The 13384-nt window shown below is 40.1% G+C and overlaps 1 protein-coding gene across 2 annotated transcripts in view; it reads right to left on the bottom strand.

Annotated features, from left to right (window-relative positions):
• The window catches only part of LOC120732881 (raftlin-like), a 125199-nt gene that overhangs the window by 40597 nt on the left and 71218 nt on the right, over nt 1-13384 (bottom strand). For both annotated transcript variants that reach the window (XM_040030759.1, XM_040030760.1), the window contains exon 6: nt 7837-8299. In XM_040030759.1, coding sequence (XP_039886693.1) covers nt 7837-8299 — 463 coding nt within the window. The remainder of the gene's footprint in view (nt 1-7836; nt 8300-13384) is intronic.

The following is a 13384-nucleotide window of genomic DNA, read 5'->3' as shown; positions in this document are numbered from 1 at the left end:
TGGAAGTACATTTATTTCCTATGAGAACAACTATCAAGGAAACTCTGCCAATGCGTGGACAGTCGACAAGCTTCTTGGCCAAGAAAAGCTGGCTCCAGTGTTCATGGTCAACAGCCATCAACGGCAAATAACAATTTGTGTGCTTTCATGTTTTTCAGCAAGTTTATTTTCATTTCCTGGGAAAAAAATGTGAGACTGAAAAGATGAAACTTCTCCACATGAAGCTGTCTATTACTAAATAAACAATACAGTAGAGGGGAGGGTTTGCGTTGGTCTTTAAAAAGATAAAATACAAAAGCTGAGCTCAAAAAAATGAGCCAGCACTGATGTGTCACATTGAATCAAAAAGACTTTTCAATAAACATCACCCTGAATTGTCAACAATTAAAATTTTAAGGCCTTTTTTTGGCGCTACTTTTGTTTCAACAAGCCAAGATTATGACCGTAAGCAACAACAAAACTGGAGTGCACATAAAAGTAAAAATTAAAGTTACATTCATTTTGTAATGGTCAAGAAGATTTTAAGAATCTGATACATAACTTGTGTGAAAATAGTATTTTTCAGGAAAATGTGCACGTTTCTTTCTGCATTGTTTTGTGTTAGATTTGGGTTGTCCTGCGGTGTGTAGAATAAATCTGTATGCAAAACACTGTGGTAAAAAATGTAAACATTACCATATCTGGAACAAAGGCTCCACCTGACAGGTGCGAAATAGACGAGAAATGAGAAAGTAATACAAGCAGAGATTTATGATGCCCCAAGCTGGACTCACAAATACGCTGGAAATCTTTTCCAAGGATGTTGCTTCTCCAAAAACAAACGTGAGTTGAATCAAAAGCATTTTAAAGCTACAATTTATCCTCCTCTTCTTTTTAATGTTTTCCAAAAGTGATGTAACTCTGCTGATGCCGAACTTAAAAGGGAGCGTTTCATTGTAACCAAGTTAATTCATAGTATAACCTTGAATAATGCATTAAAAGCGCTGCAGCTAGCTGTTGTTTACATCAAGCAGAAATATGCATAATGGAGTGGGCCTCTGGAGAGAGAAACAGGCTTGGAAATTTGCCCACAGTACGTATGTCACTGCTCCTTGCTCATATCATACTAAATCAAAGTGTAAAGAGCCTTATTTGTTGTGATGTGTGTGAGTGAAATATTTGCTCTGCTTAGCTTTGAAAAAAACACAGAACATGAGATGTGAGCGGGGGTTCGAATCGGGCCGAAAGCATTTCAAATCTAGCCTGGTAACATTTTCCCCTTTCTTTCCAATGCAAATATCACGCTGTCATTCCCCAAGTGAACCAGATGGATGAGCAGAATGTGCGGCAGTGCCACCCACCCAGCCACACACGCACTTGGGGTGGGATGATGGCGGTAGGGGGGAGTCATGGCTCAGTTGCTTTGGTTCTTCTGTCTGTCCATCCGTCCGACAGACACCCAGGAAGAATGAATAATTTATAACCATTTCTTGTCTGGCTCCTCTGACTGATCTGACAGCTGGCCACCAAATTCTCTAAATCTTGTCATTTGTCACTCCTGAGAAAAGTCAAATCAGCAGCAGTGCACTCACACACCCTCCCCTCATGTTACCCGTGCTACAACGAGGACAATATGGCAAAGAAATCTTGGACAACATGTGACCACAAAGTGACTTCCCATTCAGCACACCTCTGATTTGCCAAAACAACACAATTTCTTAGTGTGAATGATTTTGTGGAGGGCTGCATGGGATTAACTGCTTTACAGTTTATGTGCACGAGCCTGAGATGGTGCATCACTGTAGTTTGACCCATCAATTCTTTCTGTATCTCTGTGAGCTTCAGGCAGGCCATGAAGATTTGAAAAATTGAATGAATGAAAAATTCTGTCATATAACTTAGTGATTTAAAATTGCTTTGGGTTACTGCTCTAAATTTTTGTAACCGCAGCATAATTAGATAACTAACATTAAAACCATATTCAACACAGATTACTTCATTTCTGTTGATGGCAGTGTTGTAGAAAGTAGTTACATGTGTCATTTATAACAGCTTGACATAATATAAGAGCCAGTAGCAAGAAACATGCCATATGGCCTCTGTCTGTCTCACAGTATTAGTCATTTTCTGTGTAATAACTGTTTTTTTTTTAAATGCATTATAGTTTATTACTGTCTAAGTATGCTACAATTATGGCTTCAAGGCTACCATAATTCAGGCAGAACGGTAGGGACCTCATTTTCTGAGCCTCTAAGAGGCTTTTTAAGCAGTGCTCTATTCAGTGGAAATACACAAAAACCACACAGAATTAAGAGCCTTGCCTATTTAGCAGGACACGGCAGGGAATAATGTACCAGAATATAACATAAGAACACTGACTTCAGATGTCCATCATGGTGGATGACAGTAGCTCAAACTGGAATCCAGGCTTTCATCTGGGATTCTTGAGTTTTTCAGAAACAATTATGTGGAGACACGTGGCAGTTACACCCATGACAAAGCATTCAAAGCATCATTGTTGCATGAGGCTTTTACTTTTAGTTATAGTTAGTTATATTGCTACAGTGTATCATAAAGACTGTGAATATGGCTGATTTTTGGACCAGCCGGATTGCACTAGGCAAATTTTATTTTAAATGCCAGTCAGAAACGTATAATTTCTGACTGGAAAACCAAGGAGTTGGTGGTGGATTTCCAGAGACGCAGACCCACCACACTGTTCTCAATGTCAGTGTGGTGAACATCCAGGGAGTGGACATTGAGATAGTGGACTCAACACAGATGCTCTTTACAGGAAGGGTCAGAGCAGACTCTACCTGCTGAGGCGGCAGAGGTCATTTGGAGTCCAGGGAGCGCTTTTAAAGACCTTCTATGACTCTGTGGTGGCATCTGTCATTTTTTACAGTGTTGTTTGTTGGAGCAGCAGTTTATCGGCAGCTGAGAGGAAGAGGTTGGATAAACTCATCAGGAAGGCCAGCTCTGTTCTGGGATGCACCCTGGACCCAGTGCATGGTGGTGGGAGACAGAAGGACTCTGGCCAAAATAACATCTCTGATGGACAGAGTCTCCCACCCCATGCATGTAAATGTTGCTGAACTGCAGAGCTCCTTCAGTGGCAGACTGCTGCATCCTCGATGCATGAAGGAGCGTTTCCGCAGGTCCTTCCTCCCTGCAGCTGTCAGACTGTACAATCAAAACTGCTCCCAACAAACACAGATGTTTACATCAGCGCTGTAACTTGGCACTATTTTATCAACCGATTCACACTATAACCAGGGTTTTCCTCTTATCTGTATTTAATTTTATTTAATTTAATAATGGTACAGTACTCTGTTTTTGGTAACCATTGTCCTTGATGTAAATATGTAAAATTGTGTATGTTTCTGTTCTGTGTCTTGTGTACTGTTTGTTTGTATATGTGTCTTTCTTGCTGCTGTTACACCCAAATTTCCCCTTGTGGGACAATTAAAGGATTATTCCATTCTATTCTATAATCATTTACTTGCTTTTGTGGTAGTTACATTGACATACCAGTTACACGACAAGGAAAATGATACACTACACACACACGCACACACACTTTGTAATCCTCCTTGTGTAAACTGCATGGGAGCAGTTACTTTCTGAAGGAAGAACACAAGGTTAAGCAATCTTTCAAGAAACTAACCAACATCAATCTCTAAAACACATCTCCTGCCAAGTTCCTCCTGAAGCCAGCAGGACCGAGCACTTGTGCTCAGTGGCCTGTAAATGACACACAATAAAAAACAATAGCAGGACTATCATTTGCTTTTTGGATTCAGGCCGAGAACAAGACTTTAAAGCCAGAAAAGTCACCTTATGGGCAAATAAATGCACCTAGTCCATAATTTTTCTTAATGTTTCAGATACATCCTGTGTCACTTTTTTCTGCTGCTGGGCAGTAAAAATGTAATTAATCCCCTAATAAACGATCTCTGAAACACACAGATACAGAGAGCATGACTAAGTCCTTTGAACCTAATCACATGAACGCATTACATCAACAGGCAACAACTAGGCCTTTCAGAATAAAGTTTGTGCAGCTAACTCGACTGTTTTTGTTGCAGCTGACGGGGCCAGCTAACAAGAAAACAAGCGCATGAATGTGGTTGGGAGTTTGAAAGCATGCTGCTTCAAAGGCTCATCTCATGGCAGCTCTACTGTTCAAATAACGAGGTCGGTGGCAGCGGCACTGGCGTGATCTTAGCAGCGCAGCTTTCCAACTCCGCATGTCATCATTAAATCTGAAAAGCTGGACACTGATCCCATCAGAGCAGAGATAATGCCGATCTCAGTGATGAAAACCGAGCAGCTGAAAGACTCCTTCTGTACGCATTATGAAGATTTCAGACTTGTATGTGTCAGAATTAGAATTTCATGTACACATTTGTAGTTTTATTTAACTTAAGATATCTCAGGCATTTAAACAGCTGACAGCAGATTCCACCGATCAGGGTAAATTTCGGTTAAAAAAAAAATGGCATCCATGTGTTGCTCTCCTATTTTATCTGAAACACAATCACTGTCAGTTTTACAGCATTTATAGGTATTGTCTTTTTTACAACCAGAAAAGTCAGTGGGGGAAGGACATCGAGACTGACTTTGAGCTAAGGTTGTAAAAAGTCATTTTCCTTAAATACTGAAGAACAATAAATACTTAACATTCACCTTTTGTCACCATTAAATTTTAAAGTATGTAAACAAAGCCAACTTCTTTACCCATCAATGTAAATAAGGCTGCAATTATACTCCAGTGTTGATGTGAATATGGACAGCTACAATTTCTAAACAGTTTGACGTCTGCTTGAAGGACTAATGCACATTTGTTGCGCTGGGAGTTTTGCTTTTATAGATGAGGGAAACTGGAGAGTACACAGATGTTAGCACTGAGCTTTTTGTTCACCCTCTATAACATCTAAATTTATATCACTCAGACCCCAGCAGACCTGCATCTACTTGCACGTTGCGTTAAGTGCTTTCAAATGCACAAACATAACCATATCGTACTTTATTGACCAGGATTAATTAGTGCAGGAAAAGATAACTTAAAAAAATAACTGTTGAATTCAAAAGTTACTTTCAGAAGCCACAGTTGTCATTCAGCTGTTGCCATCATGATACGCTTTCCATTTGCTCTTCCACTAAACCATTTCAGTCTTCAAACTTACAGGCTCAGTTTCTATCCAGAGCTTTGGTCTGAGGGAGGGTGTTCCTCTTTCAATCATAATCCACAGACGTTTGCCATCTTCACTGCCAACACTTGCACAGCGTTCACCCCGAGATCTGAGGATTAGCATGGACAAGCCAGCACAAGCAGAGACTCTTGGGCCTCCTCAGCAGACTGGGCATTAGTAAAGAGCGACAAGGGAGCTTGGCAGGCTCCCCTAACACCCCGGCTGGCTGCTACGCCGGCGCTGCTGGCGTTGCCGCAGAGATTCAGGGCGATGGAGGTGGGGATAGAGAGAGAGCTGTGAAGCTGAGGGAGGTAGAGGACGAGGCAGTGGGGGATTATCTCACTGCAAAATGCACTACATGGAGGCCCAGATGGACCAGTGGGCTGTGGTTTGCTGCGATGCCAAGTGTGTGTTACTGCAAACACATATAGATAAAAATACATGCAGACAAAAGCAAAATCTTCCATATCAATGAGTGCATTTATTATTCAACACCTCTTATTAGGTGCTTTGAACCTAAACATGCGGCATACTGTGCATACTGAAATGCAGTATATGCATTAACACTCCCACTGGGACGTGTGTCTAATGCACAGTTTGCACATTGCGCCGACACATATCACAAATAGGTTCTGTGGAGGGATGAGAGACTGTAGGGGGTGATAGCGGTGGGTGTCTCCATCTGTTAATCTGAAATGCTCAAATAAAGCCGAAACTATAAATGTCTGTGCTGATTTCAACATACAGGAAAGGGGGAGCTCATAGGTGTAGCTGTGCTTTGCTCACTTTCTGGAAAGACATCAGTCGAGTCATGAAATGTGCACCTCCCAGAACTTCAGAACTCCACTTCATCGGTTAAGCATGAGTGTGAATTCGTAAACAAGATGACTCCTTTTTGTGTAACAGATAGAGAGGATTGCATCCCAAGGCAGCACACTGTTGTGTAACATTGAGGCAATCACAAGAAATGACACCTCCGCAGTTGCCAAGTGTTTCAGGAGGGATGTACGACACAATGCTATTCTTCAGTTAAACAGCCAAAAGGTAGATAAAATCAAAACATGAAGCCATACAGACATGTAGACAGATAATAGCCTAAGACTAGAAACTGTGTGACAAAAGAAGCTTCGGTTTAGTCGGTCCCAGTGGCAGCACGATTTAGCTCGTAACTAATGTGGCAGAGCTGGTTATCAATTATAGTTTGATTAAAGGAGACCTATTATGCTTTCATGTGTTTTCTGTCATTTACATACTGTTACAGTGGTGGATGCTCATATTAAACAAGATCAAAGATGCAATTGAGTCTCAAATGTGTTTGAAAGCAGCAGCTGTCCAGAGGAAGGCTGGCTTAAAGAGAGGGGTAAGGGAACTTAAATGGCTTGTTTCAGAGAGAGGATGAGCCATTTACTCAAGTGACTTTACATTTTGAGTGTCTTCAATTGTCAATAAGAATGTTTTTTAATCACTTGTCTAGTTAAATGCTTAAAACAAAAAACTAGAGAATTTGAATTGAGGACAACAATAATGTAGATTATTTTGAAACGTTAATCATGCACAGCTACTCTAGGGCCAGAAATTAGATGTGAACAGGGATAAACACGAACCCGCAAAGTACGCGTTTTTAGCCAATTACTGGGAAGTGATAAACGCTTCAATATCATTCATCCAGCATTTGCAATATGAAATGAGTCATAGTGAAGTAGCCCGGGTTACATCAACATAGTAGCAGCTACGGCGTTTCACAGTTTGAAGTTTTGACCTTTAATTATCTTAATTATCATTCCCTCATTAGGCTTTTCTGTGTAATTTGTAGGGATAGCTGTGCGGTGGGTCTCGTGTCATTTGGACTTAAGAGTCTTGTCAAGTGTGAAAGCTTTGTGAAGTTTTGAAATTTTGACCTTTAATTATTGTTTCCCCAGTGGACCAATTAGTCCTATTTAGTTAAAGGGGTCTATTCACACAACAAAACTGTTTATTTATTCAACTGACTAAAATGATGTGCAGCTGTGCTGAAGCTTTTTGTTTTATATGCCAGGACTTTGTGAGTATTACATTTTTAAAAATGCCTATCACCTCTTTTTAGAAAAGATAGTTGTATCCTCATTACTCAAGAAAACTCTTGAAACTTCATGTGTGATTTTTGGATATAAAGTTGTTATTACAGATATATTTTGTTTAAAATAGGGCTACTGATTTGCCGGTAACATTTTTGTGAGCCAGTCGCCTCTGTAGTGTGTTAATCTGAGCTGTGTCAGTGCTGTCGGGCTTGAAGATAACATGTTGACCTCCTGATGGAGGAGAACCTTTAGAACTGGTTCTAATCAATAGGTCTTTTGTGTTCTCCTTGATGATTGAGTGCAGTGATGCTACTTCCATAAAGTGGTACTCATGTGTCCCTGCTTTCCCAAAGTGTTCTCATCATGTAGTGATATATATCGCCAGTTTGTCAGAACCAATTCACTACTTGAAAAAAACAGACATCTTTGCATCTCTGTGGAAAAATTAAAAAAAAGGTTTCAGGTCTTATCATCACATTTCTGCACTCTTTCCCCAGATTCATTTATTTTTCACAGCTCTGAAGTCCTCATTTACATGATTTTTCCTTAACACATCTTTCCCCTCTTAGCTTCAGCGCATGACGGTAACCATGGAGAACACTTACCGTCACCTCTCCGCAGCCGGTATCTTGGCCTCTCCTTTGTGTCCGTGCTGCTGTCTTTGTTATTATTATGAGATGCTGAATCCTCCTCTGTCAGTGCCTCACTTTGTTCTGACACAGGAGATGCTGCAGGTGAGACCTCCTCCACCCCTGGCCCTGATTCATTCCCAGTGTTCTCACTTTGATTCTTCTCCCCACTTGGTTCTTCCTCCCCAGCCTTGCCAGAGGCTTCGTCATTCCCTTCCTTCTCCACCACGTCAGCTCCAGCTTGAGGTTCTGCATGATTGGTGGGGCTTGAGGGGTTTGAGGGGCTACAGCTTCCCAGGGAGTCAAGCACAGAGCAGGGGCTGGAGTGCAGAGACAGAGAGGGGGTGTCGGGTTCTCTGATCCTGGTACACGGGGCTCCGTATGGTTCCTGGACAAATCCTACAAACATCACCCCTTGGTCAGCGGCATCCTGTATCTGCTGTTGGGAGCAAGGACAATGAAGAAAAAATATTAAAAGCCAGAATGATGACAACAAATGATTTACAGTGCCTTATTTTTGGTTAAATTCAAGTAAAAACAATCAGTGATTTGACAGAAAATAAATCAGATGCTGATTTATATCAGTATTATTAAGGCAACAACATGTAATCATAATACAACATTATCTTTTTGAGGTTCTGGAACCCTGGTGGTACCAAATCTGAAGTTATCTCTGTATTTGTGATCACAGGACATAATTTTTGGTTACATCTCATCACAGAAACTGTTTATCTACTATTGGTGATGCAGAGTACCTGCCAAAATGAGATCTTATAATCATCAGCTTAAGACAACTCTTCTGAGGAAGATCGGATTTTATCAGACTTTTATTTTTAGTCATGACTCGAAATGAAACCTTGAAAAATGACCATTGCTGCCAGAGACTAAGTCAGCAGGCTAATTATTCGAATGTTTAACATGCAAGATGAAGATGTCCACTCGTAATTTTATTGACATTTTGGAAGCTACAACATGAGTCAGCTGATCAATTAAGTTATCTGCAGACTAATTAGTGGCAAAAATAGTTGTTTTAGCCCTTGAAATGTCTTGAACAGTATCCAGTGATCAGGATCCAGATTAAGAACAAGGAGACCCCCAAACAAATCTTTCCCAAGAGAGCTGAAACTAAACTTCAGGAGTTGGTTTGAAATCAGATAACTTGAATTGATAGTTTTTTTCTTTCCACGGCTTCATGGAGTTGTTTGCATCTGTTAAATTTTTGTTTTTCCTTCACTTCTCTTCATTCCTTTCCGGCAGCTTCTCCAATCACAGTTTTGATTAGATTGGAACAGCCACAACCCTGTACTCAGACCTGGGCCACATCCCAGATTCAGCGCTCTATTGTTTTCTCTGTCTTGTTGTTGTCTGGCCTTTTATGTCAATATTGGGGTTCTGCTACAGAGCGAGATTGAAACGTTAACTGTCAGGGAATGTTAATGATGCCATTCTCCATTTCTGCCCCGGTCCACCAACCAACCCCCTCTCCAAGCCAAGGCGGCACCCGTCTCTATCTCGAGTAACATTGAGGGAAGAAAATAAAAATCAAATTGCAGGTTATTCACTATGAAATTAAATTGGAAAACAGTCACATTGTTTCCAGCCATATTGTTTAATATCAGCTGAATGCTCTCTGTGTGCTTCCACATCATATTCCCCATACCAATATGTTGAAATGGAATTGCTGAGATAAAAGGGAGCAACTGGTGTATCTCATTTAATGGTAATGCAGGCAGTCAAAGAGAGAAATGAATGGCTCTGACTGTATAATGTTGGTGCAGTTGATAGAACAGTAGATTCAAACAGCAGGCTGTAATGATTGAATTTATTTTTGGTGCCATTATTATTGTTATCATCATCATTTCATTAAACCCCTTGCTTGACAATGTAGAACCATTCAGATTAGATTTCTTTCTCAAGAGACATCTTGACAATAGACCACCAGCATCGGGACTTTTGTTAAGACTGCAGATAACCACAAAGATAAATGACAAAATGAGAGTCACAAACAGTGCGTTCACACAACAACAGCAGAGCCAAAGCAATGCATGCACAAATAATGTCATAAAGAGTGAAAAAAGAGTAGTTTCCATTCACTAGAAAATCAAAACTGCAAACATTTGCTTGCATTGCATCCTTATATCAATTATTTGTCTTTTTCCCTCCTTTGTGTTGTAGTCCAGCTGCTCTTCATTTCTGCTCCTCATGTGCATATACAATCTTTGTCTTTTTCTAACAACACAAGTGCTTTGAACACAAATGTTAATCTGTACAAAGCCATGCTACCACCACTTTTAAGGTGTATACAGTGTTGCTGGGGTTAGCACCAAATCACAACAGCAGCCACCTCAGGGCTAATTTATATTGTGAGGTAAAGACCCTACAGTAAGACAACATATCACAAATACTGATTTGATCTCGGGGATTTTTTTTTAGCTTTTGGCTCCTGTTTGGTTTCACTATTGTTCCAAGTGTACCGCGAGTCCTTGGTTCCTTGCTCTATTGTGATTGTTCTCATCATTAGTTTCAGTTTTTGTGTTTCCTTGTGTCATCGCTTTTGTTTGTCTCACATTTTATTTCCTCCTGATTGTTTTGATTGTCTGCACCTGAGTCTTATTTCGCTCACCTGTCTCTTGTCTATTAAGTCCTCTGTGTATCGACTTGCCCCTATATTGCTGTGCTTTCATGTTTCTCTGTGTGCTCTATGATCTCTTGTGGGTTTGGGGTATTTTGTTAGTTTATCATTCTGTTTACAGTTTGAATAAATGCTTCATTTTTGTTTGAATGTCTTCAGTGTCCTGTGCTGCACATTCTGACACAATAAAAAAAAAAAAACCTGACAATGTAAACAGACGCAAAGTCAGAAGATCACAGGTTACATCTCATCATTTGAAATACTTAATGTGTTTGAGATCATCAGCTGTGCTGTATTGAAGTTATGTTAACTACAGCAGCAATCCAGCAATAATGGAAAGAACTTGGATGAGTAGAGAAACAACAGTGCATCATTAGTTTATGACATGAAGGTCAGTCCAGCGAGTTACCAGCATCACAAATTGCCAATTAACAATGTCTCAAATTAGAGTCAATGCTTCATAAGTTCACGCAGGAGGAACTCATCATCAGCACCAGCTGCTGGGAGGAGTCTGTGTGAATCGGGCCTTTAAGGCTCAACTGCTTCAAAGGAGCCACTACTGAGGAAGACCTAAATGCACCTTAAGGCTCTGTAAGAGATGTTTAACTGAGAAGGACAGTGATGGGCTGCTTCATCAGATGTTCTGACCTCGACAGTTACCCAACTTCAGCGCAGCTTCAACTGTTCTGGCATGAGATGAACTAAAGAGTAGAGAAAGTTTGGAAACTCTTTTAAAACTTTTGAAAAAACTCCAGGTGAGCCGAAAGTGTTCAAAGTCATTAATGGTTTCTTCGGAGAATCTATTTTGACACCTTTCTGCAGCTTCCACAAACCTATTTGTATCTTCAGCAATGATCTACAATGCAAAATGTGATGAAAACCCCTTAAAATGTCTCCCAACTTTTGACTGTATGTTTATATGTTAATAATGGTGAAAATGTGTTTCTGTCAAAAACTGTCCAGTCTTCAAGTATTAGTTTTTCTTTGTTTAGAAAACAAATGAGCTTTAACGTCTAACAGTTATTGAGCATAATTATGAATAGTTACTTTGTAATTAGACTTTACGTTTACTTAAACACAGAGAAAGCAGTTTGACAGCTTAAACCTAAAAACTGCACCTTAATGCCTGTGTGTAAATGTCTTTGTTTTACTCAGTTTCAAGGCATTTCATAAGAAAACTGAACTTATTAGAATATCACTGTCTACTAATGAGAGTAGTTTGATTTTTTTTAGATAAAAAGAAGAAGTGGTTTGAGAGTTACTGCAACTACAAGACTGCTTGTTTGGCCACATCAAAGAAGGGTTAATGCTATTTCTGAAAATGAGAACAATTGCTAATTCAGGAGTCGTGTCCTGCATATACTGCTGGGGATAAAAGAGTAAATGGAGAATAAAATTAAAAATCAGCATTCCTCTGAACTTCTCATTTTAAATGAACACAGAAGTCACTCTGGCCCAGATGGAGCCACCTCAGGTCAAGAAAATGAGGATTTGAGGTCGAAATCACATCATTTCTCTTCATTAGCAGAAATGATGCTGAGCACAAACTTGATAAAAAAAAATATTCAGGAAGTAGCTTCCCTGATACTGCCACCAGAATATCAACAGCCTGTAGTGAAAATCCCATTTCAATTTTGACTTGAGACCACATTTTCTATTTCCCCCGTAAGTTATTAAAGTGGCACCAGGAGGAGGTGTCTGAAGGTCAAGATGAAAACCCCGGAGAGAGAGATAGAGAGCGCAGACAGAGTGAGGGTAGAAATGACAGAGGCTAAAGGGATAATGACAGAGACTGAGACAGAACGGAAGAAAAAGGACTGAATATGAAAGTTGAAGAAAGGAAAATGGAGGCAGCAATAGAATCCAAGAGAGCGTCTCAAGAAAACTGCCCTCTTTGCTCCTTTCTCTACCACTCATCCATGTCCACTCTCCTTTTAATAGATTTGTAGCATGGCCTCCTGCTCCTACTTCAGCAGGCGTGTAGCCGCTCAGTAGATTAAAATGATAACCAACAGTAATGAGGTCCTACAGGACTGCAGTTGCATGACTAATCGAAGGGCAAAATGCAGAGAAAGGTTCAGAAGCGGGGCTCAAAAGGCCGGCATCGGGGCTGGTAATATATAGATTAGGCAGGAGAGTTGAATCATGATGACGCAGCATTTCCAGCCTGCAAAAGAGGAGGGTGTGTCGTATATATCATCTGAAGTGCCATTTCAAGCAGGCTTTCAGCAGCAATGTATTCACAACAGTGACATATGATACGCAGCCAATTCATTATTAAATCAGTGATTTCGAATCTCTGGCTCCTGTTTGCTGCTTTCATCTTCTCTATGGAAAATACATCTATGCAAGCTGCTTGGTTTGCTAATTAACATTAGACGTGAACCATGAGGGAAACGCGGCTTTTATCACAGATAGATATGTGCAGCTTCACTGAGACACGGGGGCAATATTCTGTATTTTAAAGTTATCGTAACATTTATTCTGCTTCATATCTCAACATGATGACCAGCAGAGGATTATCAATACCACAAATCATAAACACCAAAACCCACTGAAGTGCTAGCTTGTTTGCAACTAGCTCGTGGACAAGCTAGAAGCTACAGAACCAATCAGAGAATAAGTGGAGAGCAAAAGACGACTGTAAATAGAGTGGATTTTGACTAAGATTCAAAGAATGAGACCACAGTTTGATACCAAGTTCTCATTAAAAAAAAACATCACGTTCACTAAATAAATAAATGAATAAAAAGAACTTTTTATGTACAACTCTGGTTCTAATAATTTGGGTTTGCTCCTTTATTACTGTAAGAAAATAACTTATGAGACAGCAGGTGTTTACGCCAGGTGTCACATAAAATTCTACCAGAATATTTCAATGATATTTCTGAT

This window comes from Simochromis diagramma, unplaced genomic scaffold (genome assembly GCF_900408965.1).
Source record: "Simochromis diagramma unplaced genomic scaffold, fSimDia1.1 OVJJ01000361.1, whole genome shotgun sequence".
NCBI classification, from domain to species: domain Eukaryota; kingdom Metazoa; phylum Chordata; class Actinopteri; order Cichliformes; family Cichlidae; genus Simochromis; species Simochromis diagramma.
Note: the sequence above shows the minus strand (reverse complement) of the source record. Positions and strands in the feature narration are given on the sequence as shown.